The sequence below is a fragment of the Siphateles boraxobius genome, unplaced genomic scaffold (genome assembly GCF_051911475.1).
Source record: "Siphateles boraxobius isolate OS27281-9 unplaced genomic scaffold, OSU_SipBor_1 46, whole genome shotgun sequence".
Taxonomy (NCBI): Eukaryota; Metazoa; Chordata; class Actinopteri; order Cypriniformes; family Leuciscidae; genus Siphateles; species Siphateles boraxobius.
Window position 1 is genome coordinate 10,057,714 of NW_027509097.1, and position 26,734 is coordinate 10,084,447.

General features: G+C 41.3%; 2 protein-coding genes across 2 annotated transcripts; one reads left to right on the forward strand and one right to left on the reverse strand.

The window, feature by feature from the left end:
- Window positions 1-1,330: 1,330 nt before the first annotated feature.
- On the reverse strand, window positions 1,331-6,973 carry cdk5r1b (cyclin dependent kinase 5, regulatory subunit 1b (p35)). Its single transcript, XM_077200730.1, has 2 exons — window positions 6,667-6,973; window positions 1,331-5,317 (listed from the first exon to the last, which is right to left on the reverse strand). Exon 2 carries the CDS (start codon window positions 5,138-5,140, stop codon window positions 4,226-4,228), a length of 915 nt encoding a protein of 304 aa, XP_077056845.1. The 5' UTR covers window positions 5,141-5,317; window positions 6,667-6,973; the 3' UTR covers window positions 1,331-4,225.
- Window positions 6,974-7,297: 324 nt separating this feature from the next.
- psmd11b (proteasome 26S subunit, non-ATPase 11b) lies at window positions 7,298-26,340 on the forward strand. The gene is made up of 13 exons (XM_077200726.1): window positions 7,298-7,716; window positions 10,923-11,024; window positions 11,119-11,315; window positions 11,759-11,816; window positions 12,097-12,291; window positions 12,385-12,529; window positions 23,601-23,661; window positions 23,856-23,918; window positions 24,006-24,131; window positions 24,269-24,304; window positions 24,516-24,567; window positions 24,853-24,995; window positions 25,088-26,340. The coding sequence occupies exons 1-12, from the start codon at window positions 7,626-7,628 to the stop codon at window positions 24,993-24,995; spliced, it is 1,269 nt and encodes a 422-aa protein (XP_077056841.1). The 5' UTR covers window positions 7,298-7,625; the 3' UTR covers window positions 25,088-26,340.
- Window positions 26,341-26,734: the final 394 nt, after the last annotated feature.

Genomic DNA, 26,734 nt, shown 5'->3' on the forward strand with positions numbered 1-26,734 from the left:
TTTTTGTCATGTAAATTGCCCCATAGTATCGTCCAAATGTAAACAGGGCCTCAGATATAGCCTACCTCACAATATAGTGGTGCAGGTATGACATCACTTTGTAGGCCAAAACGCCGAAACGAGTTAGCATTTTAGCACTTCCAGTTCCATTGTCCCGAAGTCAATAGGTTTTTTGAATGAGGTTTTTGAAATAAGGTACTTTCACGTTTTATTCTGTCATAAAATACATCAGTATTACTCCACTAATGATTTTTTGTCGAGGGAACCAGTGTGATGCTAACTGCCGGTTGGCCTGCAAAGTGATGTCATACCTGCACCACTCTATAAGGAAGAAACGACTATTATTCTAATGAATCGGTTCGTCCTAAACAGACCTCTTTGGAAAAGCCAAATCATTCTGGTGAACTTTTTATATCTTTTTTAATAGGTCTTCTACTCCTGTATACACTGTATAACCTGCGATGCTATCAATCCCTAATTGAGTTTGTTCATTCATTCAAAAACCCACATATGATTATAAATAATAGAAATTTTGATATAGAGGCACAACCTATTCCTGAATATGTGCTCAAATGTCTAAAGAGGTCTAAAAAGTGACACTTTAATTAACATTATTTATGATTATATTGCTATATACTTTAGTTAAAATGGCACAGACTTATGACTCTGCCGTTAAGCTAAGGTTAGTATTTAAAAATAGAATGTATTTACTGTAAGTCATTTTTTTAGTTTTAGTGGTATCCATTATAGTAGGGAAATGCTATTGTTTAAGAAGCAATAAGTATTCTAACCTAACCGATTTATGATAATGTGAGACCACCTAATTGAAAAAGAGGATGTTATGTTGGTAAACTGCCAGTTTTCATGTCGCTAAGCTGCAGTAACAACCTGTGACTAGGTACAATTTGGAGTCCAGCTAAGAATCAGTTGTTGTTTTTTTTGGTTGTTTTTTTGTGATTCCAGCTGAAACCTACCTTCCTCAAACAACCACACCGTGGTCTATCTTTAACGATCAGTGCATTTTATTTTTCATCACAGTACAAAAATAAATAAAAATAAGCAGAAACAAAATGCAAAAATTTACAGCGACATGTTTTCTTCTTTTTTAAAAGAACAAAACCACTCCCTCCCACCCGCCTGTCAAACTCTAGCCCGATACTATAGAGTCCTACCCTCTAATAAGCACGGCCATGCTCTGATCCTAGAAAATCAACATACACACGTCACATTCTTCGATACAAACACATTCACTCGCACTTGCACGCTCATGCAATCCTTTTTTGTAACACTGTTTTCAGTTCTACAAAGAATTACACAACAGATACAGAGAGAGTTTGACAGGAGTTTTTTACTTCTCTTTCTTTTAAGTGTTTTACTTGGTTTCAAAGGACTACTCTGTGATGCAAGTGAAAAAAATGGCACATTTGTTGTGGGCTGGGGGCAAATAATAGCAGGCAAGCGGTGAAATAGGGCTCACCTACTTCAACCCCCACAACCTCAAACCCCTGCGGTCTCCTCAGACAAATAGCTCACAGAAAAGTGCAAGTCCTGTAGCCAAACCTCTCCTGGCACGTAAAGTCACATAAAGCAATGCAGCAGGGCGAGCAGTCGCACAGAATCCATCCATCCCACTTTCATATCATGAGAAGAACAGGCTTTTGCATGAATTAACAGAGACATAATAATGTTTGCTTATATGACTGTCACATTCTTTTTTTTTTCTTTTCCTTTTTTGACTATAAAGAAAGCAATACATAACTACTGAAAGAAAGCATGCACAATTTAGCACTGCTGAGATGTTTTAAAGTGGGCAAATAGATCATATAACAAACAATCCCCCAATATTAATGTCCAGTTTGATGGATGTCATCAGTATGGCTGCAAATGTGAGTTTGTAACATTGTTTGGTACTTTAATGTGAATCTGATAAAAAATATGCTGCTTATCTCCAGAAATAGACCACATCTCATCCAATTTAATGCCCGGAGCTTGATGCCGTCTGTGTTTGGCACGTGTTGTCATGGGATAATCACTCATGATTTCTTTTGCAGTGCTGATATGTAGAACATCCCAACAGTACTTCACAGAGAAATTGGTTTCAGGTATTTAACCTCGATTGAAACCGATCGTCTGTCACTATGATGAATTACCTTGGTGTTTCTCAGATTTGAAAATGGTTTTAAACTAAGCTCTTATAAGACGTTATCGTCATGAATAATGCATTCGAATGCAAATGTGCATTAACCGTAATCTTCATTCTCACCAAAAGGTAGCCATCAAACTAATTTCTGCACAGTTTTTTTTTTGTACAACACGTTACTAAAATCTCTAAATGCAAGAGAGAAATGAGTGAAAATATTTAATTAATAAATAACAATAAATTACGCTTCCGATAGATACTTGTTGTTGTTAATGACAATCCTACTGTTCCAAACTTTGCCGCCTTTGGTATGTGTTTTTAGACCTACATGATTTCATCAAAGGTATGGCACTGTTTTTTGATACATTTACAGGCTTTTCTGTACAGAAGCCCCCTGCTGAAACTAGTCTGAATATAAAACAAAATGACAAAACAATGGCTCATCGAAGCAGGCATAGCAAGATAAACTTTTTTTTTTTTTCCAGATTTCATTCCCTAAACACATATACAGTCGCTTAAAAAACTCAAAGTACTTAACTTCATCCAGGTTGTGTGTGCATTCAGTTGAATACAGTTGTTTTTAAAAATGAAAAAGCTTCAGAGACGTAAACCACAGGAGAGGTCTGTTTAACTCTGTATCATGGATGAAAATAAAGTAGGTCTTTCTTACAAATGTGCTGACAACCTCTCTTCACCTTCTATATCAACAGCCACTGTGCAATGCTGGCCTCAAAGTCATTTCCCTTTATTCTTTGTTTGTGGCTTGCGGACATTATGACGCTCTTCCCTTTTTGCAATTGGCTGTGACAGAGAATTTGCAACAGCAATGTGTTTATCATTCAGTGTGTGTTCGGTTTCATGGACATAGGAGTAAATCAACCTCCAGTTCTTTTGACAGTGGTGGCAAAGATCTTGGTGCGAAGTGTCCAGACGTCAGCTAGACAACAGCTGGAGTCCTGTCCACATTCATGGTTGTGTTGTTCTTTTTATCTCGTTGTGTCTTTTGAAGTCTTTTCGGTCAGTGCTTTTAAATATTCACTACTTTAGAGCGTTTAGTCCACTCAAGTCTGGCATTTTTTTTTGTATTCAGGTCCAAAATTACCCAAATGCCATTGCTAAATGTAATGAAAGAATCACTGCTCCTTTTAGACAACATTAGCATCACCCATGAATATGAATGCGAATAATCCACTGAAACATATCCCATTAATTAGTCCACCCATGTAGGGATAATTCCCCCCAAAAATGAAAATTATGCCATTTACTCAACCTCTTTCTTCTGCAGAAAACAAAAGAACATATTTGAAGAACCGTTTTCGTCCACATCACTCTTAAAAATAAAGGTTCTTTATTGGCAATGATGGTTCAATGAAAAACCCTAATAACACTTTATTTTGAAGGTCCCTTTTGAACATTCAGTTGACTATAAGTAACTTTGCAACATGTCAACTAACTCTCATTAGAGTATTAGTAGACTTTCTGCTTAATCTGCTAACTATTTATTATGATGGTTCTCTTTGCAACTACATGTCAACTTATTCTAACCCTAACCCTACCAGTCTACTAATACTCTACTAATACTCTAATGAGTTTACGTTACTTATAGTCAACTTATAGCAACGTTACTTATAGTCAACAGAATGTGTTAAAGGGACCATCAAAATAAAGTGAAACCAAAACCTCCAACACCAATTGAAAATTTCCATTCCACAAAATGTTCTTTATAGTGTAAAAATCTTCTTTTAAAATGTCATTCACACTTTTTAGAAATTGTTCTTTGAGTATCGTTCGTCTATGGCATTGCTGTGAAAACCCCCATCGGAACCTTTATTTTTAAGAGTGTACTGTTAAAGTCATTGGGGTCCAAAACAACTCTATTGGACCCCATTGATTCTCAGAACTAAGAAACACTGAGACATTTTTCAAAATATCTTCTTTTGTGTTCCACAGGAAAAAAAAAGAAAGTCATACAGGTTAGATGACACGAGGGTGGGTACATTTCTCAGAATTTTCACTTTCGGGTGAACTATCAATTTTTTCAAAATGCCAGACAAGAGTTCCACCAAAGACATCTCCAGAGCCTCCTCACCGGTCCAGGCCGATGAGCAGACGACTCCTTTCCTCCTCCTTCTGGCTTTCGTTTTTGAGGTCTGCAAAGACCTGGGTGAAATAGTGAGGATCCGAGTTGATCTGCAGCATCTTGGCGCTCATCATGTTGATGATGGACAGACAGCGGTCCCAGAATGTCTCCTTGGAGGTCTCCACCAGGAATGGCTTGAGAGGGTATGAGATCTCATTGCCCATGTAAGAGTAAGACAGGTAGAGGCAGGTCAGCAGCACGGCCTGCAGCTCGTGCTCCGTGGCCACCTCAGAGGAGACGACGTCGCGGCAGAGCATGTAGACGAAAACCACATTGGCCGGGGTGATGAAGCCCTGGTCCTGCCAGCCCTGCAGCAGCAGAGAACGGTCCACGCTGCGGAGCCACAGCACGGGGTCGGTGGGGGAAAGGTGCTTGAGCCGATAGCACCTCCGGCAGAGGAATTCCCCCAGGCAGCGCAGTAGCTCGCTGGTGGAGGCTTGGACAATCACCCTCTTGGGTGTCCCGGGAACAATGTTTGAGTTGGAAAGAGGTGCCTTCTTGACAGAGGAAGCCGTGTTATTGGAGTTTTTGGAGCCTTGGTTTGATGGACTTGACTGGTCCTGCGTAAAGGACGAGAGATTTGCACAAGACTGTGACTTCTTGAGGTTCTCATTGTTGAGGTGAGAAACATTGTTCTGGTAGTTGGTGTTAGGCTGCACCTTCTTAGACCCCTTTTTTTTGGCTGAGACGGCTACTATTCTTTTCCACGGCAGTACGTTGATGAACGGGTGCCGTTTTAGGTTCTTGTCTTTGGCGTTCTTGCTGTTCTGAACCGCTGTGTAGTGGCCCACGGTGGACGGGCCATCCTCGAACAGGGCGGCCTTCCGGTAGCTGGGTGAAAGCGATAGCACGGTTCCCATGATTCTGGGATCGGGTTATCTGAATCTCAAGGTTAGGGGTCAGCTAAAGAAGGTGCCAAACTGGAGCCCCACTGCTTCCTGAGACTAGTTAAATCTGTAAGACATCCAAATTTAGGTTGGTGCTCTATTTAAAGAAGAATGATGTTGGGATGGACGAGGACTCTGTCACTGCAAAGCCTGTAAGACAATAAAAACATATATAAATACATATTAAATTGGTACTTTCCTGGCACATTTCTGATAGCAATAGTATTGTGTATTTTGATTTAAGCATCACAGACTTTTTATATTGCAGCATGCATGTTGTAGGCCTATGCAGTATAAAGTTGCAATATAGGCTCTCTTCAGATTAAAAGATGCATTTTTAATTTGATATGAGTACATTTTATCGTTATTTTATTGATATATTTGTTGCTATTTTATATTTCCTATATTTATTATAGGAATATATTTATATTTGAATTTGATCTGTTTTATTTTAGCTGGTCATCTACAAATATTCTACCTGTAGTGTCCTAACAGTGATGCTGCATGTTGAATTGGCAATTGGGCCTTTTGTTTTCATTAAAATAATCTTAAATTATTGATGTTAAGATGATTGGACAATGGGTTTTGTCAAGTGGCAAAATAATTATCTTAGGTCAAAATGAGGATATTATTAAAATATTATTGATATTTTTGTAATCTATTCTGAACATGTGAACCTAATTGCCTTTTTACTTAAGACTTTAAGATTTAAGACTATTATTTGTGGTTTTAAATTTGACGACAGTACTAGCCTATACTGTTTTCTTTATGTCGAAAACAGGCCTCATAAAAGCATTGTGTGGTAGATTCAAGTAAGCTGCATGAATTCTTTATTTCTTGAGACGCACTCAATAGCAAGCACACAATAGCATGCAAATCCTTCGTGTTCAACTACATTTGGCAAACAAAAAAACAAAAAAAAGATTTATGTAGCTCTACAGGACTTAAAACAATTGACTCCCCACGTATATATAGCCTGCATTTTACACTGTAAACTCAAACCCGCCAATGAACATAAATAAAGACATCGCCATTATGGCTGAGTCCAGTGTTTACTGCTCTCTTGTAAATACTGATCCCACTGTATCACCGTTCGTAAATCTGAATTTAATGGGACCTGTAGTATAACAGCCTACCACATTCTCGTTCAATGTATGTTTGTAGATTATTTAACAAACGAAAAAGAAAAAGAAAAACTTTCGTTTCGCCACTATAATGCATTTGTGCTTTGCTGAAATATGTCAGCCACTGTCCAAGGTTCTGAAAAATGTAGATCCTCCCTGCGATGTTTACATGAGCACGAGAGATAACTTGACTCTGATTTTCATCATCACGTCAATACAATTATAAGAAAGAAAAATCTACAAATAAATGTTTACCAAACCAGCCTACAATTTGTCGATAAATAGGCTACTGTAAAACCTTGAAAATATGACCAACAATCAACCAAATATAAAATCTATGATTACAGAAGCTTCGATGAAATGCATCTCACTTACAGGAATCTGCGCTCCTCCACGATGCTTTGGCAAAACAAGAGCCGCAGTAATGGCTGTCTGGGTTTATCCTTGATAAACTGCGCATCAAGGAGATGCAGAATCGGCCACACCAAGTCAAATATTTAATTTCAAGATGTTCAAGACGCCTAAATTCAAATAAAATAATAAGCTTTTATCAAACAAAACAATCTTCCCGTCTTGTCGGAGGTCTCTGTAGGCGCTCCAGAGGTCTGGGGATGCTGAATGTCTCCTATGGTTGGTGATGCTGAGAACTGTGAAGCTGTGCTATTGGTCCACACCAGCAGATACGGGATTTAGGTTGATGTTGTGCTGTCAGAGCCGCGCGCACTGCGTCCTGCGATTAGAAAGCTTGTGCTCGAGTGCCTCATTGTGGTCTGTTTCTCAACTTCCCCGCCTTCGCGCACCTGGCAATCACAACAAATTTCGACCTCATTTTAAAGTTAAACAATAATAATAAAAATAATAATAAAAAAAATCACAGACTTGTTGAATTTCACCCTTCAACAAAGCAATGCAAGATAGTCGATGGGCATTGAAGGATATCTGTATGGTAGGGTCTGTCACCACCTACTGACCATAAACAACAACAACAAAAGGAAATTCTCTAAGCAGTTGGCTACGGTAGCCTGCTAAATTGAATCATGAATTGAATAATAGCCTAATCATATTTACAATAATTATGATTAATATTTACATTTATTATAATTAAAAAGAAGTCAATTTAATCATGTGGCAGTTGCTTTTATTTACAGCAACTTATATGAAACAGCAATGTTTAAGATGTAAATGCTTTAAGTAGCCTACTCCACCTTGCACTAGAAAACGTAAAGGTCAAAAGACTACAAAACCCAACCTACCACCGCACGGACGCACGTACCAACGCACTTCCGGGTGAGGTCGCAAGTGCTTGTGGGCAGTGAGATTTTTGAATAGGGAAGATGGCAGCCGCGGCAGTGGTGGAGTTTCAGAGAGCTCAGTCTCTCATTAGCACAGACAGAAACGCTTCTATTGACATTTTACATTCAATAGGTAAGGCTGTGTTTAAATTATTTTATAAAATTTTACTTTTCACTCTGTATACTTTAATACTTTAGTATTAGGAAGCTAAGGTACCATGAGCCGGTGCTGCGGTGCTGACTCACTGTACTGTGTGTATGCGCGCGTCTCAAAACATAGTAAGCTGCCTCCACAGACAGCATTTTTAGACCTTATGGTGGCATTCGAACTTACGAATCGAGCATAGAACGAAGACATCTTTTTTATTGTTTTCATATGCGTGCTCAAACATATGCCTCGAACGTTCTAAAGCGCCCCCGATTCCCATAAATAACTGTCTAGGTAGGCAGCTAGCTACGTTTTGAGACACAGCCCGATATGTATGGACAGTTAGCAACACTATTAGCCACCCTTCGAGGCCAAGGCGCATTTTAACACATTTATCTGGGATTTATCTTAATTTTGTATTAATAATAAGCTCAACCGATGACATTTTATTTTGAGATTCAATTTTTTTTGACAATCTTAACTTGATCAACTTGACGTACTTTCATAACAACCATAAGACAATCTTTGACATTTGTTTTTGCTGTCGTAACTTTCACTGAGATTTCGTTCGTTCTTTTTTTTGGCTGCTGACATCCTCATTTTTTTCGTAAATATATGAACTTTCTGTTTACGTCATAACACGTATTATTTGTTTAAGCAGTTTGGTAGAGTACAATCAGTTCTTTTTTGTTTAATAAAAACTTGTGCCTGTTTATCTTTGTCGACTCTAAGACCCAAGTTTCTTTCGTTTCAACCTTTTTATAATTTTTCCCTCCATGGCTCACGTAATGACAAGTTGGTTTTCTAAAAGAGTTACCTAAGCTCATTAGACACAATTAGTTGGTTATGTTTACGATGTTTTTTTTAATGATGATTTAAAAAAAAAAAAGTATTTATTCAAAACCACCTTAATTTACAGAGACAACTATAACTAGTCATTTGTAGGTTGATTTTGCTGAAAAGTGTAAATAATATGGCCTTATATAACAATATATCAAAACATTAGTGTTATTTTTTACTTTTATTTTTTAAAGTTTACTTTTTTCCCTCCTTGATGTGTACAAAAAAGAAAATAATAGAACAAAAGAAATTACAACCAGAACACAACCATAAACGATAACTGTTACATGAGGTCTTACAAGGAGTCAGCAACTAGGCCTATGTGATGCAACTAGGCCTATGTGATACAAGTAGAAATTGTGGTGAAACATTACTGTTATTTTGAGCACCTTGAGGAGCCCAACATGGCAACAGTGACTTAACCAATGAAATGAGGTCACAGTGCATTGATTAACAAAAAGTTTTCAGTCAACACATTTGATGTCGAAGACGAATATAGATATATATATATATACAGGTCCTCCTCAAAAATTAGCATATTGTGATAAAGTTCATTATTTTCCATAATGTAATGATAAAAATTAAACTTTCATATATTTTAATTCATTGCACACCAACTGAAATATTTCAGGTCTTTTATTGTTTTAATACTGATGATTTTGGCATACAGCTCATGAAAACCCAAAATTCCTATCTCAAAAAATTAGCATATTTAATCCGACCAATAAAATAAGTGTTTTTTTAATACAAAAGAAGTCAACCTTAAAATAATTATGTTCAGATATGCACTCAATACTTGGTCGGGAATCCTTTTGCAGAAATGACTGCTTCAATGCGGCGTGGCATGGAGGTAATCAGCCTGTGGGACTGCTGAGGTGTTATGGAGGCACAGGATGCTTCGATAGCGGCCTTAAGCTCATCCAGAGTGTTGGGTCTTGCGTCTCTCAACTTTCTCTTCACAATATCCCACAGATTCTCTATGGGGTTCAGGTCAGAAGAGTTGGCAAGCCAATTGAGCACAGTAATACCATGGTCAGTAAACCATTTACCAGTGGGTTTGGCACTGTGAGCAGGTGCCAGGTCGTGCTGAAAAATGAAATCTTCATCTCCATAAAGCTTTTTAGCAGATGGAAGCATGAAGTGCTCCAAAATCTCCTGATAGCTAGCTGCATTGACCCTGCCCTTGATAAAACACAGTGGACCAACACCAGCAGCTGACATGGCATCCCAGACCATCACTGACTGTGGGTACTTGACACTGGACTTCAGGCATTTTGGCATTTCCTTCTCCCCAGTCTTCCTCCAGACTCTGGCACCTTGATTTACGAATGACATGCAAAATTTGCCTTCATCCGAAAAAAGTACTTTGGACCACTGAGCAACAGTCCAGTGCTGCTTCTCTGTAGCCCAGGTCAGGCGCTTCTGCCGCTGTTTCTGGTTCAAAAGTGGCTTGACCTGGGGAATGCGGCACCTGTAGCCCATTTCCTGCACACGCCTGTGCACGGTGGCTCTGGATGTTTCTACTCCAGACTCAGTCCACTGCTTCTGCAGGTCCCCCAAGGTCTGGAATCGGTCCTTCTCCACAATCTTCCTCAGGGTCCGGTCACCTCTTCTCGTTGTGCAGCGTTTTTTGCCACACTTTTTCCTTCCCACAGACTTCCCACTGAGGTGCCGTGATACAGCACTCTGGGAACAGCCTATTTGTTCAGAAATTTCTTTGTGTCTTACCCTCTTGCTTGAGGGTGTCAATGATGGCCTTCTGGACAGCAGTCAGGTCGGCAGTCTTACCCATGATTGCGGTTTTGAGTAATGAAACAGGCTGGGAGTTTTTAAAAGCCTCAGGAATCTTTTGCAGGTGTTTAGAGTTAATTAGTTGATTCAGATGATTAGGTTAATAGCTCGTTTAGAGACCCTTTTTATGATATGCTAATTTTTTGAGATAGGAATTTTGGGTTTTCATGAGCTGTATGCCAAAATCATCAGTATTAAAACAATAAAAGACCTGAAATATTTCAGTTGGTGTGCAATGAATCTAAAATATATAAGTTTAATTTTTATCATTACATTATGGAAAATAATGAACTTTATCACAACATGCTAATTTTTTGAGAAGGACCTGTATGTATATATTATTGTATGTGTGTGTGTGTGTGTGTGTATATACAGCCGATTCTGACATCAAATGTGTTAACTAAAAAAAAGCCTCTAATTTTTATTTATATATCCTAGTAACTTCAATTCTAACTGTGGCTTATGTGCAAAAGCTAGGCCAATTACTTTCTATTGATGGGAGGCTTAGATGGCTTGGTCTTAGTTACTGCTTTACTTTTGACTTGATCTGTTTTTTTCAGTGAGACGGGATGTCCAGGAGGATGATGAAGAGGCGGTTCGTGTCAAGGAGCAAAGCATCCTGGAGCTGGGCACTCTCCTGGCCAAGACGGGACAAGCTGCAGGTGACGATCCACACACTGGAGCGATTCTGTGCCTGCTATGGAAATATTTTAGTTTGTTTTGACACATCATCATAATTCTGCATGTATTTTTTAGAGCTTGGAGGCCTGCTGAAGTTTGTGAGGCCTTTCCTGATCTCCATAAGCAAGGCAAAGGCAGCACGGTTGGTGCGCTCGCTCCTGGATCTATTTCTGGACATGGAGGCAGCCACGGGCCAGGAGGTTGAGCTGTGTCTGGAATGCATTGAATGGGCTAAAGCTGAGAAGAGAACCTTCCTCAGACAAGCCCTAGAGGTAAACTGAGCATCAGCTTTGAACTGTCAGGACGATCAGAGCTACTACACAAGCCAATCATTAATATAAAATGGGTAGTTCAAACTCTAAGATCTGACTGGATGCCATAAAAGTGCATATATATATATATATATATATATATATATATATATATATATGCGCGCAGAACTGTGACATCAAGTGAATTGTATATTACTCTGCCAGAAAAAAACATTTCACACATTTTATAAAAACAAGCCATTCCATATATTACAGTGTTTTTGGAGCTTTGCATTGTCTTCTAACACACCTCAAAAACATTGTTCTTTTTGGCCTTATTTCTTTTACTTTAAGTTTATTAATAATTTAGATTTTTTAAAAATGTGTATATATTCTCAATTAAATTAATAAATTGAATTTAACTAGCACTAGACAATTGTATAATTCCTTGCCATTTTTTTCAGGCTCGACTCATTTCACTCTATTTTGACACCAAGAGATACCAGGAAGCCCTTCATCTAGGTAAAAATAATCTAAAAATATATGTATGTGCAATGAGATCCAGAAGTCAGAGCCAAATAATAAGAAATGATCAAAATCATGTTTATTTAATCACTTTTTGCTCAAAATCTTGTATGATTGTATTAAATTAGAAAATGGCAATATAAGCATTCTCAATAGAGCTTTCTGTCTTTTGGACCTACTGTATATCTAAGTTTTTGTTGTACTCTGTTGTTGTTCTCTGCTTTTGATTTACTTGATTTTATTTTTGAACATTAAAAGATCTGTTCTTTCCCCTCAGGCACCCAGTTGCTGCAGGAGCTGAAGAAGATGGATGACAAAGCTCTGCTGGTGGAAGTCCAGCTGCTAGAGAGTAAAACTTACCACGCTCTCAGCAACCTGCCCAAAGCCAGGGCTGCCCTCACCTCAGCCAGGACCACCGCCAATGCCATATACTGTCCCCCAAAGCTCCAGGCAGCTCTTGATATGCAGTCAGGCAAGTCTCACTTCTCTGTTTAGCGATCTACAAGTGCGTTTGAGATTGGAAGTGTGCTTATTGATATGTGTCTTTTTCGCACTTCCACTCCAGGTATCATCCATGCAGCTGAGGAAAAAGATTGTAAAACTGCCTATTCTTACTTCTTCGAGGCTTTTGAGGGCTACGATTCCATTGACAGCCCCAAGGCAGTCACTGCACTGAAATACATGCTTCTCTGCAAGATCATGCTCAGCTTGTAAGTGAGATAACCGCTTGCATTTTATCCCTGTTTGTGTGTGGGAGGCTACAGGATAATAGAACAGTTATTGTGTTAGTTACGCCAAGCTCTGTTATGTAATGCCGACTTTCTAAGTTATACTGAGGCTTTCATTTCTTCAGTACAATCCATCTCCATAATGCATCGCCTACGCTTAATGACCCGTGCAGCTAAAATACAGAAAGTGTAGCATGTATTAAAACAAATCATTAATATTTGTTGGTAATTTTTGAAAGAAGTGTCTTATTCTCCACAAGGCTGCATTTATTTTTTTATCAATAATACAGTAAAAACTGGTGATGCTCCATAATGATTTTTTTTTTTAAATTAAAGTTTTCAATTACCTGATAGCTTAAAACTAAAATAATGTTTAATAATTAATTAATCAAACTTATTTAATAATCAATATCAATGCTTCTCTCTCGAGTTATTTTTAGTTATTAGCTGTGTCTGTGTCCCTCGTTTACTCATTTACTAATCCCTATATAGTGTATCGCATTTGAGTGCACTCTATCACAGTGTTACTCATTGCGTGGATCCTGCGGCTCGTCAAGCTTTTATTTGTTGCTCGCATTGCGGTAAATAATACGGTGATATGATCATGCAGTCACTATAGATATTTCATAAAAACATTAGAAACAAGTAGGGCTATAATTTAACCCATTAACATCTCAAAGTGTCAGCTCTATTACAAATAATTTCGATCGAATTGAAAGGGGTGGTTTATTCCTTTTCTAATCCGATCGAAAGAACATGTAAACTCTTGATCGGATCGAAAACCGAAACTGAAAGGACGACTTATGACGCGTGGAATGAGCTGTTCTTCCTTTTGAATAAAGTGTCATATAAATGAGTGTCGCGTCATTCTAAAATTCTCCTTTCACTCAGCGTCTATGAAGTGGAGCAGGGCAACGTCCCACCAGTCCTTGTTTCAGATTCTGATCCACAGACAACTAGGGCTGGGCGATATGGCCAAAAAATCATATCTCAGTATTTTTTGGTTATATGGTGATATACGATACATATCTCGGTACCTTCTACGTTTTTCTATTTGGATAAAGAAAATGTATTTATTAAAAAAAAAATGTTATTTCACATCCTGCTCAATGATATCCAAACACTGTTGATATTGAAGGACATGGAAACAAATAGTGAATGTAATGTAGGCTATGCCATATATTATGTGCAAAAAGGTGGTTAAAATCACATTACATTCTAACATTATAACATTACAAACTAAAAACAAAAATAATGCTTTTGTTTTTAAAAATGACTAAAGGCTAAACTAAAAATGAAAATAAAAACAAAAGCACAAACTAATTATATTAGCCTGCATTTGATTACCCCATTATAATGTTCACTTTCATAAAAATATACTTGTAGGTTTAAAATTCCACATATGGCACATTTATTGTCTCCAACAACAAATATTTTAGTAATATGTATTTTAGTCAGAATTATTGGGCTACTATTCTATTGTGCTCGTCTGTTTCTATTTTACTCATTCACGGAAGCTTGAATTTGAGCGGAGATTAATTTGCAGAAGCTCGTCCTCTCCTGACAGTGAAATGGACATATTTGTTTGATTTGTTAGAACATTTACAGATGGAGAATATACCTGTGAAATATAAGTTAACCCTCTACTGCACGCATTATTATGCAATCATGGAAAAAAATTTTACAGTGTTTTTTTATATATAAAATAGACTCAAATTAACATTTTTTTTTTTTTTTTTTTTTTTTTGGGGGGGGGTACTTTTGGGTGCGTTGCCATATGGCAACATTGTGCGACAATGGAACAGCCTGATGCGTTTTCTCCCAAAATGACATGAAATTCATAGATGATTACAGACCTGTCTTTTAGAAATGAAATTGTTTTTATTATTTAAAATGTTTTCAAGAGCTTTGTGTACAAAATATGAAACTAATTTTCAAAGTATTATTTCAACAACATTTACAAAACATCTGACGCAAACTCATAAGAACTGTTCAAGTGAAACTACTCAATGTGAAACGATTATTTCAACAACATTTACAAAACATCTGACGCAAACTCATAAGAACTGTTCAAGTGAAACTACTCGATGTGAAACGCCTTAAAGCAGTTGTTCTCTCTGTTAAAGGTGGGGTATGTGATTTTCTTTTTTGACCATTTTTTCAAAATCACTTGAAATCCTATTCCTAACCCACTTACAGCCACTGAGTTACAAGCACTGACATGAAAATTAAAAAATTTAATCATCTGTGGAACGGGCAGGACTCGAAAAACTCGAAAAAACTCGAAAAACAGCCAATCATTTCCAAGACGACCTAGAATCATTGGACAGTAAGTGCGTCAATCAAACGGTCGTACCATACCCCCCTCCCCCATGCCCCTCTTCGAGTGGGTGGAGTCAGGGCCAGCGTTGGAGGAAAGAAGGTAGGACCTTTTGAGTTGTGTATTTTCAAAATCTGCCGGCCGTTTTGCAAATCACATACCCCACCTTTTAAGCAGAGGTGCACCTTGCACTTAGAGCAAACCCCTCTGACGATGCCCTTGCAGCCAGGATTCTTGCACCTTCCTTTTGGTGCACCCATCTCTGGCCAGTGATCAAAGCGGTCAAGACGGATATATATTTTACTTTTATACTTTACTTTTACTTTACTTTATAAATATATAAATATATGAGTTGAATACAACCATCCAACTATATCAGTGCATCCATACATTGTCATTCATACAAAGCTACTCTGCATTAGAATGGGCAAAATATTGTTACATTACCGCACAATGTTGCCATATGGCAACACACCTATTTTATTAAATAAAAAGGTAATATAAGTATCAAAACAATGTGACAATGATTGAAATAAGATTAGAACTTACCCCAAATGCTTGATGTATTTTTTTATTCCGAAGAAATATGAAAAAAATGAGGAAAATCTTCACATATACACAAGCACTTTTTCAGCAGCTGGAGTCATCAAAAGTGTGTGAAAAGAATGACGTTGCAAGGGTGTGTGTAATGTCGTGATGTCATCAAAGCATATCATTGGTTACCACCAGGTTCTAAGATGATTTTAAGATTAATCAGAGCTCATATTTATTTTCAAATTTCAAGAAATGTCCAAAGAAAGGGTATGTTGCCATATGGCAACACCGTGCAGTAGAGGGTTAAGCACTGAGGAAAGCACCACATCTCAAACGCATTAAACAGCGCAAGTATTTATCTGTCAGTCAGCAACAGTATCTGTCAGAGCATCTGACAGGGCAAGCTGCTTTGAACTTGTTAACTATCTTACCAGTTATTTTGAAGCGCTTAATAAGCTTGTGTCATGTTTAAGACAAATTGTACTATGTACTTTCACTGCAGGAGCTCACACTGCGTACTCCACTATTTTTCAGATGTGCTCGTATCAAACTACTGTATCGATATAAACGGTATTGCCTCATTGCATATCGTGGGGAAAAAAATATCGATATATTGTACAAACTCGATATACCGCCCAGCCCTACAGACAACTGGTTTTGGGCGCTGGGAGGGACATTTTTACTGCGTGAAAAATACAAACAGCACGGCACAAAGGTTCATATGTTCATAGTCTCCAAATTATGACCAGAGATGGATAAATATTAAGTCTGCTGTTTAAAACAAATAAAGAACCAATGTAGGAGAATGGTTAAGCGCAAACAGTGGTAAACTGCAGTTATTTGTGCAGTGTGCGGCATGTCAAAAAATGTATTCCGATTTAAATCTTGTGGCATATAAACACGCACATCAACCCGTGTTTAGCATTCATGGAAACTACAATACATTCAGAATCATCAATCGGAATGGTTAGATACATGATTGGCTAATGTAGAAAAAATAACTTGAGGTCATTAAATATATTCTTGGATGAATGTATAATATGGAAATCCTTTTTTGTCATTAAGGGAAATCATCTTGTCTCAGTTACAAATTTGACTGGTAAATCATAGGTTTTTTTCTGCCCTTTTGTATTTATTGCATTGCATATTGTATGCTCAGGGACGACAGATTGATAAGCAGACATGGTATTTATGACTGGATTTAACTTTTGACACTTTGATACTAAAATTGGCTCTCCTACTGACTTTCTCCTATCAGTGTGGCTCTCATGAAAAAAAATAGTTAAGACCACTGCTATATCAGCAAGGAGTGAATGAAATAAAGTGAGTGATTTCGGATACTGATGTATACACTGTGCGTCGGAGAGCTGGAGCTGTCACAGAAACATAGTGATAAAACGATACTCGGTTACTAACGTAACCTCGGTTCTCTCTAGAGAGGGAACGAGTATTGCGTAAGTTCAGCTTACGCTACGGGAAAGATTCATCTTCTCGAGATACTGAAGCCAAAAAATTATCCTTAATTTTGTATACCTTGTCAACGCAGTGCAGCAGCTAGCAGACCTAGAGCAGGCCATCTCGCGTGCTCATTGGCTGCCCTGTGGGCAACTGCTGCAGCCTACCAGTGAGCCCGGCGTGACGTCACGCCCAATGAAGGGCGCCCGCGCCTTTATAGCGTCACAGCCCGCCAGATAGGCGTGGCTTAGCGTATAAAATAGGGGCTGTAGGCTGAATTCTCTGGTTTTTCGACGACTGAAGCGAAGTCGCTCGTGGCGCGAGCACGGCCGGTTACGCAATACTCGTTCCCTCTCTAGAGAGAACCGAGGTTACGTTTGTAACCGAGTATCGTTCTCTTACGAGAGGTTCTCTCGTATTGCGTAAGTTTAGCTTACGCTACGGGAACACTTTGTCAACGCCGTGCGCGCCAAGCATCCACATGAGACCCCGAGCTTGAGGGGAACCCCATAAGTGGAAAAAATAAGGTGGACAGCCACGCGGGCCATCACTTGTACATAAGCACACATAGGGAATACAGAGCAGCGCGCCGGTCTGTATAGTCATATGGCACATACCCTTCTTAGTGCAGCTCAACCAGGAGAGCTGAGTCATGAAAGTGATCTGAGCAGGAGATCTGGGCAGAATACACCTCTTTTTCAGACTGACAACAGTTTAGCCTGCAAGGCAGGAACTTCTAGGTTATAAAACCTGACAAAGGTAGACGGGGAGCTCCAGCCCGCCGCTACACATATGTCATGGATAGAAATTCCAATGGACCATGCCCACGACGAGGCCACGCCTCTCGTGGAATGAGCCCTGATGCCCAGAGGGCATTGCAGACCTTTTGACGCGTAAGCTGCCGCTATAGCGTCCACTATCCATCTGGACAGGCTCTGTTTCGAGGAGGCGAGCCCCTTGGCGCGCCCACCAAACGAAACGAAAAGCTGTTCCGAACGCCTGAAGGAGGCGGAGCGCGTAATGTACAATCTCAGCGCTCTGACAGGGCAGAGGAGATTCACATCGCTTTCGCTGTCAGATGCTGGGAGAGCTGACAGCGAAATAACTTGCGCTCTGAATGGAGTGCCCATCACTTTAGGGACATAACCATGTCTAGGTCTGAGGATGACTTTGGACTCATTTGGTCCGAACTCAAGACACGACGCGCTGACAGACAGCGCTTTTAGATCCCCTACACGTTTTACTGACGACAGTGCAGTCAGAAAAACGTTTTTTAGTGATAGATATCTCTAGACTGCGTGATCGTGTTCATCACTCCTTCTGGCAGGGCAACGAGTACCCGTTGATCAACCATGCATGCAGAGACCAGCGCTCTGGATGGGGATGCCAGATCGTGGCGCGAGCCTGAGAGAGGAGATCTGCCCTCACCGGAATCGGCCACGGAGCTGTATGTGACAGCCGTGCCAGTTCCGGGAACCAAGTCTGATTCTCCCAACGTGGGGCTATGAGGAGCACCGAGTGGCGCGTTTCCCTGATCCTCTTGATCACCTGTGGCAACAGAGAGACCGGAGGGAAAGCATATAGCGGGAGGCTGGGCCAAACCTGGGCCAGCGCGTCCTCGTCCTTCGAGAAGAACGTCGGGCATTGAGCGTTGTCTTTTGACGCAAACAGGTCGACTTCCGCTCTGTCGAATAGGCGCCACAGTTTCTGGACCGTTTGGGGGTGCATGGACCATTCCCCTGGGGGAACATTGTCCCTGGACAGTTTGTCTGGGCCTTCGTTCAAATGGCCAGGCACATGCGCCGCCCTCAGCGAGCGCAGGTTCATCTGTGACCAAATAAGGAGGCGTTCCGTCAGATTGCAGAGATTTCTGGATCTGACCCCGCCCTGACGGTTTACATAGGATACCACAGATGTGTTGTCCGAGCGGACAAGAACATGCTGATCCTGTATGAACGGGAGGAAGCACTTCAGCGCGTTCTCGACCGCTATCATTTCCAGACAGTTTATGTGAAAACCCTTCTCCTGGTCTGACCACTGGCCAAAGGCTGGTCTGCCCTCGAACAGCGCGCCCCAACCCGAGTTGGACGCGTCTGTCGAGATGACCTTCCGATAAGAGATGGTTCCCATCATTACTCCCTGCTGGTACCAGTCGGCCACTAACCAGGGCTGCAGAGCTGTTATGCAGGTCTGAGTCACTCTGATTTTCTGGCCGCCAGACACCCAGGCTCGGCGAGGCGCGCGAGCGTTCAACCAGCGTTGGAGCGGGCGCATGCGCAGTAGGCCCAGCTGGAGCACCGCTGCAGCTGATGCCATACAGCCCAACATCCTTTGAAATGTTTTCAAAGGGAGAAAGCTGCCCTTCTGGAAAGATGCGGCTAGGTGGCGAACACGGCGCGCGCGCTGTGTCGATAAACGAGCCGTCATGGTCACCGAGTCCAGTTCTATTCCTAAAAAGGAAATTGACTGGCTGGGCAGTAATGAGCTCTTGGTCCAGTTGACCGTGAGACCCAAGCTTTCCAGATGACTGAGAAGCACTGTTCTGTGAGATAGTAGTTCTGTCTCTGACTGTGCCAATATCAGCCAATCGTCCAGATAGTTCATTATGCGCAGCATACTTTTCTCAGGGGGGCGAGCGCCGCGTCCATGCACTTTGTAAATGTACGGGGTGCCAGGGACAGGCCGAACGGCAGGACGGTGTATTGATATGCCTGACCGTCGAAGGCGAATCTCAAAAATTTCCTGTGACGGGGTACTATCTGAATCTGAAAATAGGCATCCTTCAGATCTAGAGAAATAAACCAGTCCCTCGGGCGAACGTGCGCGAGGATTTTCCTGGTCGTAAGCATTTTGAACGGTCTTTTTGCAAGCACTTTGTTCAAATATCTCAGATCTAGGATAGGTCTGAAGGCTCAGTCCTTCTTGGGTACGAGAAAATATCGGCTGTAAAAGCCTGACTCACTCAGAGAAGGCGGTACCTTTTCTATAGCCCCTTTGCACAGCAGCTTTGCTATTTCTGCGTGAAGTAGGTGTGCTACTTCCGCATTCACTATCGTCGCGGTCCGGGCTTGAAAGCGCGGGGGACGGCGAATGAATTGAAGTGTATAGCCCTGCTTTATTGTGCTCAACACCCATTCTGAAATCCCTGGGATAGTTTCCCACGCAGCTATGTGAGCCGCTAGGGGGCGAATGGCCTCCGGGTTCAGACCGCCGCCATTTGCGGGCTTGTGAAACTGAACCGGAGCCGAGAGCGTGGCGCGCGCGCTCTCGGTTCTGGGCAATGGCCGCTCGCTGACAGCCGAAACCGGCTGACTTATGTGAGATGTCCCGATCATAAGGGATGGGGAACATACTTTTACCACACTTTGACGCGTGAGCAGCGCTCTGTGCGGAAGAGCTCTCTGTAAGCGTGAGCGCGCGCACGCGGGCACGAGACTTACAACTGTATCTGACGCCTCGATCATAATAGATGGGGAGCGCTTTATTAACTCCCTGTGTTTTGTGATAACACTTAAACGCGCAGGCGGGGCCCGGGGGGAGGTTTGTGTTAGCAAGCGTGAGCGCTTTCTGGCGGGCACGAGACTTACGTTCATAACCTGCTTCTTTGATCGTGTAACAGAGCGGGCAGATAGTGGGCACAGACCTGTGGACACATTTCTTACATTCAACACTCGAGCGGCTTTTCTGCGCTTTATGAGAGTGTGCTCTGTGAATGACACGGGATTTGGGGTGCTTATGTGTAGGGGTGAACACTGGGGCGTGGGCACATTCACTACACTTAAAACACTGACGGCGTGAGCCGGACCAGACATTATACTCTTTTTGAGATTTCTCTGGGTCGCCGTGAAAACGGCGTTTGTGTGCAGGCGAGAGGGTGAATAAACCGGCTCATTGGCTGCTAGTTGAACCACTGCAGTAGCCTGTTTGAAGGGGACTGACAGGGAAATGAACTTTGACGGCGGTCCGGCCGCAGCGGGACACGCTCTGACAGAGCTGTTTTCTCTCTCGCTGTTAGGAGGGCTTCGCGTGCTCGGACTTCAGCGTGATTCTTTGCCGAGGCCCTCTGGGGGGCGGCGGTCTGTGACGGCTGTCTGAGCGCGATCTAGGGCGGCCGCCCTGACGTCGCTGCGAAGGCTGAGGCTGTGCTGGACGCTGGGTGCTGGTTCGCACAGGAGGCTGGCTTTGTCTCTCGCGAGAGCGGCCTGTGGCAGAACTCGAGCGTCGCGGCAGGAAGAGGTTCATGGCCTGCGTGGTCTTTTGTACCACAGAGAAGCGGTCAACAATCCCATTCACCGCTGGGCCGAAAAGACCAGTGGGGGAAAGCGGCGCGTTCAGAAAGGTGGCTCGCTCAGTTTCCCTCATATCCTCAAGCGTTAACCAGAGGTGCCTCTCCGTCACGGTCAACGCGGCCATGGCTCGTCCGATGGCTTGGGCAGCGGCTTTGGTGGCGCGGAGAGAGAGATCCTTTGCGCTTCTCAAATCCGTAACCGCAGCTGGGTCCCGGCCCTTCTCATCCCATTCACGGAGGAGGTCGGCTTGCAGGATCTGAAGCACAGCCATCGAGTGTAGAGCAGACGCGGCCTGGCCGGAGGCGGCATAAGCGCGGCCGACCAAGGCGGAAGTGGCTCTGCAGGCTTTAGACGGGAGGGCTGACCGTGACCGCCATCTCGCGGAGGACGGGCAAAGGTGCGCTGCGACCGCCTCTTCCACAGGGGGAATCGCTGTGTACCCTTTCTCGGCGGCGCCGTCCACTCGGGAGAGCGACGCGGAGGCCTGTGACTGAAGTCTACCAGAAAACGGTGTATTCCATGACTTCGTCAGCTCCGCATGAAGTTCCGGCAGGAATGGAGCGGGCCTAGTTTCTGAAACTGCGCGGCGGCGACTTTGAAGGAAGCAGCCGTCGAGCCTGTTCGGCGCGGGTTCCTTCGGCAGCGACCACTCGAGCCCGAGACGGTCAACAGCTTGCATCAGCAGGCGCATAAGTTCCGCGTCAGCTCCAGCGCGGGTACGGGTGGATTCCTGGATTGACGAGGAGGCGGAGTCAAGCGACCATTCCTCGCTGTCTGATGCCAGGATAGAGCAGCAGTCTCTTGTGACGTGTCCCTCGGACTCATCCTCCGAAGCGACGGCAGTGAGGCTCGCAAGCGGCAGCTGCGCGTCGGTGAGGAGAGGTGGGGAAGGCGAGAGCGAGGCTCGAGGGAGGTTCTCCGGCGAGCGCGTCGCTGTGGCCACCGGTTCCGGCTGTCTCAGGGAACGGCGCTTCTTTCTACACGGTCCCACAGGGGGCGGAGTGACTGCTGTGGTGTTGAAAGCTTCGAGTCGAGCCCGCAGGGTCTACAGCGGAAGCTCCTCACAGAGCTCGCAGCCCCCGGACGCGAGGGCGAGCTCTGCGTGTTCCAGGCCCAGGCAGAGAGCGCAGATCAGGTGGCGGTCTCCGGCGCTGAGCGGGGCTTTACACGAGCCACAGGAAGTGCGAGGCATCTTTAAAAAGACGCTCGCTGCTCTTTTAGAATAATAAGCAAAAAAGGATACGTCGCCGGATAGCGTAGCTCGCACGGATGGCTGAAGGTGGCGAAGACGGCCGGCTTCCTCAGCGCTGTCCTAGGCTGGCTGTTCGCTGTTCGACGGCGGCGGTGGCTTCTCTCAAATCCAGCGATGCGAAGAGCTCGCTGAAGAGTCGAAAAATCAGAGAATTCAGCCTACAGCCCCTATTTTATACGCTAAGCCACGCCTATCTGGCGGGCTGTGACGCTATAAAGGCGCGGGCGCCCTTCATTGGGCGTGACGTCACGCCGGGCTCACTGGTAGGCTGCAGCAGTTGCCCGCAGGGCAGCCAATGAGCACGCGAGATGGCCTGCTCTAGGTCTGCTAGCTGCTGCACTGCGTTGACAAGGTATACAAAATTAAGGATACTTTTTTGGCTTCAGTATCTCGAGAAGATTAATCTTTCCCGTAGCGTAAGCTAAACTTACGCAATACGAGAGAACCTCTCGTAAGAGAACTACTCTCACCTTAAATGTAACTTACTTTAGAAAATATTAATAACAGTAACAATCATAATGACTTTATAATGGAATTATACATCCCTCTGTGCCAGCATTGTGGTTTCATCGATTTTATATATTAATACAATATATATCAATTTGGTTTGTCATGCTTAATTTGTGTATTTTTTAAACTATATTTATTATTTTTAGTTCTTGAAACTCTCCCGAGCAGCATTTTACACTCAGAGATTATGATGGTCACATAGTGCCCTCAGGTCACCATTAGAATTACATTAGAATTAATACTCAACCTACAGGTGATTAACAAATATTTTTAAATCATCCTCTAAATTATCATTTCTTTATTTGTGTTGTGAGTTGACCACAATGCCACAAATTAGTAAAACACGTGGCTGTTTGTAAAACGCATTAAATTGAGTAAACTCCTAAATACTGTATTTTAATAATAATAATATATAAATCAAAAGTTTACTTCATATCATTTCATTTAATTTTAAAATCATCTGTATAATATTGTCTCTATATTTTAATGTTAATCAAGTAATTATTAATTAAAAAAAAGATCAATTAATCGCACTCTCAGTCCTCTCCTCGTTGGATTTTTGGGAAATAGAGATTCAGCAAGTGTACATAGGATGCACGCTCAAAATCAGATTGCATTGTGGGTATGTAGGAAATTAAGTTGTTCACTCAGAGCGATTGATTATATGAGACATTTTCTATTCTTTTCTTCCAGGCCAGAGGAGGTACAGGCCTTGATCAGTGGAAAACTGGCTCTACGATATGCGGGGCGACAGGTAAGCTCATTAAAATGCCAGTGTCTTTTTATAGATGAAATGACTGCTTATAAACAAATGCTCTACAGAAGCATTACATTGTTCTTCTGTGCACCAGGCTTTTTACAACCTGTTACACATCTGACAAATCTTTTTTCTTTCTAGGCAAGTGCTCATTTATAGTTGTGGCCTATAATTTTTGTTTTCTCCATCAGACCGATGCACTGAGATGTATAGCACAAGCCAGCAAGAACAGATCATTAGCAGATTTTGAAAAGGTGAGATTTTGACTGATGTCTGTATATCATTTTTCAACGGACGTCTCTGTCATGCTCAGCTTTCTGTTTGCTCTTTCACACATGAAGGCCCTGACAGAGTACACTAAAGAGCTGAGGGACGACCCCATCATCAGCACGCATTTGACCAAGCTTTACGACAATTTGCTGGAACAGAACCTCATTCGGGTCATTGAGCCTTTTTCCAGAGTACAGGTAGTGTGTGTGTCTTTCATAGATAATTTTTAGCCTTAAGTGCATCATTTTGTTATTTATTGTAAATATAATACTTTAAGAAATTCAATATTTTATTTAAAAAGGACCAATATATATATCTTTTCTCTCTTTTCAAGATTACACATATAGCTGGTCTCATCAAACTCTCAAAGGTACGAACTGTTATTTTCTTTTCACTCTCATACAGAGTATTGTGTATAGCTTTAAACTAATATTAGCTTAGGAAATCACGATGCCTTTAATGTCACCATAAACCAAAAATATGACAAACTATAACATGAAACAATCGATATGTAAGCATTTATACAAGATTGCTAAAATAAAATGCTCTATCTGTTTCTGTTATTCGTTGCTGGCCCACAGGATGATGTTGAGAGGAAACTGTCACAAATGATCCTGGACAAAAAGTTTCATGGTTAGTCTATCTTTTTTTGTCATTAACTTTCTTGGTCATTTATCTTTTTGCATTTAACAAAAATGATTTTATTGCAGAGCATTACAAAAAGTCGCAACCATTCCAAGTAAAAATGAAAAAATCTCCAAAAATAAATACAAAACCTTTGCTAATTGAATGAATCCAATAGCATAATGAGTGATTTACAAGCAACTTTTTGAAAGTGGTCTTTTTTGACCGGGAACACCAAATTATGTAAAGGGTTTTCAACACATCACAATTTATTTGTCTGTTCTACTATTGCAGGCATCCTTGACCAAGGTGAAGGAGTGCTCATCATATTTGAGGAGCCGCCTGTGGACAAGACTTATGAGGCAGCTCTAGAAACCATACAGAACATGAGCAAAGTTGTGGATTCACTGTACAACAAGGCTAAGAAGTTAACATAGGTGAGGTGTTAAATGTTCGTCTATAATTAGTTTCTTAAGTCTGATTTTATAAACCGGTTTCTTATGTGCATTTGTGTTTTCTTCTTCTGCAGAATAAACGTCAGAAGCTGCTGCTGTGTGAAATGGTTGTATGCGTGTGAGTTTGCCCGTGTGTATGTGTGTATGGCCAACATGTGGAACTTTTTTTTCACAGCAAAAAGGGACAACATTGAGCAAGATCTACTTGTTCCCCAGTTGAGAGTTTTTAATGTTTCCTTTCTTTCAAATGGACAATTTCATCTTTCTGATCTTCTGACCTTTTTGTTCTTCTCTGTATCTCTCAACGGCCAACACAGGCCATCAGGGAATGTTGTACAACTACAATAAAATCCTAAAATGTCATGTAGAAATGTATAGCTCTTCTACATTTAAAGTTTTTTAATTACAGCAACTTTGTGATAAAGACTCCTGGTTTCGGGTGTCGGTGGTTCATCGGTTGTTTGCTGTAGTGCATATCTTTTTTTCTCATTTTATGGATGCACATTTGATCTGATTGTTGTAGGTGAGAGATTCAAAGGAACTTGCCCTTAATGAAGAGGCTCTGTAATAAGCACAGTTGCCAATCATATTATCACACACACTAAAACATTTAGTATGATCAAGGGTATTGTTTGCTGTTTACTTTTACAGTATACCTACCGTCTTTACGGTTTTGTATTTACAGTGTACTGTTTGCCAAGTTAGGTTGGTTATATTAAATGGCCCAATCATACAAAGGTTTTAGTCCTCTTTGATTAAAAGATAATTTTCCCACTGTACTGAAGTTTATTCTTTTATCGTTCACTAATTTTCCCCCCCGATCAGTATCTCAATGCAAACTCCATTTCTAGTTTGCCAGCAATAGACCATTATATAAGTTAAATACTCGCAATATTATTTTAAAATTCAATGTTTTGTACTTTTTTTTTAATCTTATCGATTTTCTTGTAAATGTATACTTTCACACAACTTTTGCAAAAAAAAAATTATTTATGTTCACATTTATTCTGTTTAGTGTACAATTATAAAAGTTATTATGGGAGAATGGTGTTTTTAAAAGACTTTTGAAAGTCCAGTGTTGATTTGAGAGCTTCCTGCATGTGACTGTGATTGATTTGTAGTGGCGATCTAGCGTTAACCAATCGGAAATTTAGTGAGAGAATAAACACTTTGGAAAGTAAATTTTTTTTTGTCCACAAATGTCCACTATCAAAGCTCAACTTTTCAAGCATCAAATATTGGTATAGGCATATTACAGTTTGAGAAAAGTGACTGTTTTATTTTTGTATGAGTTGGCCTGTTCACTAATTAAAGTGTTTTGATTACATTTACCGCTTTTGAGGGAAATTATCCTTATCTCTAATGTGTACATGGGTATAAATACAGTGCAATTTCCCTTTATGTGGAAGTATATGCACGTTTGTTATGCAATATGTTTTCTTGTGATGAAGTGATTTGGGGATTTTCATATCAAATACTGTACATTAAGATGTAGTACTAAATCACAAGGACTTTTGTTCATGAGAACTTTTTAAAATTGCCCAAAATATTGTTGCTAATAAAGCAATATTAATGTACACCCCTTTCAAATAGAAAAATAATAACCTCATCATTTATTAGATCCTCAAATGAGTTTAAAAAATCACTGGAAAACCTTTTTTAGTAAGTTGTGTTTAAACAGTGTGACTGTTTAAAATCAAACTAGCGATTGCTAAATTTGA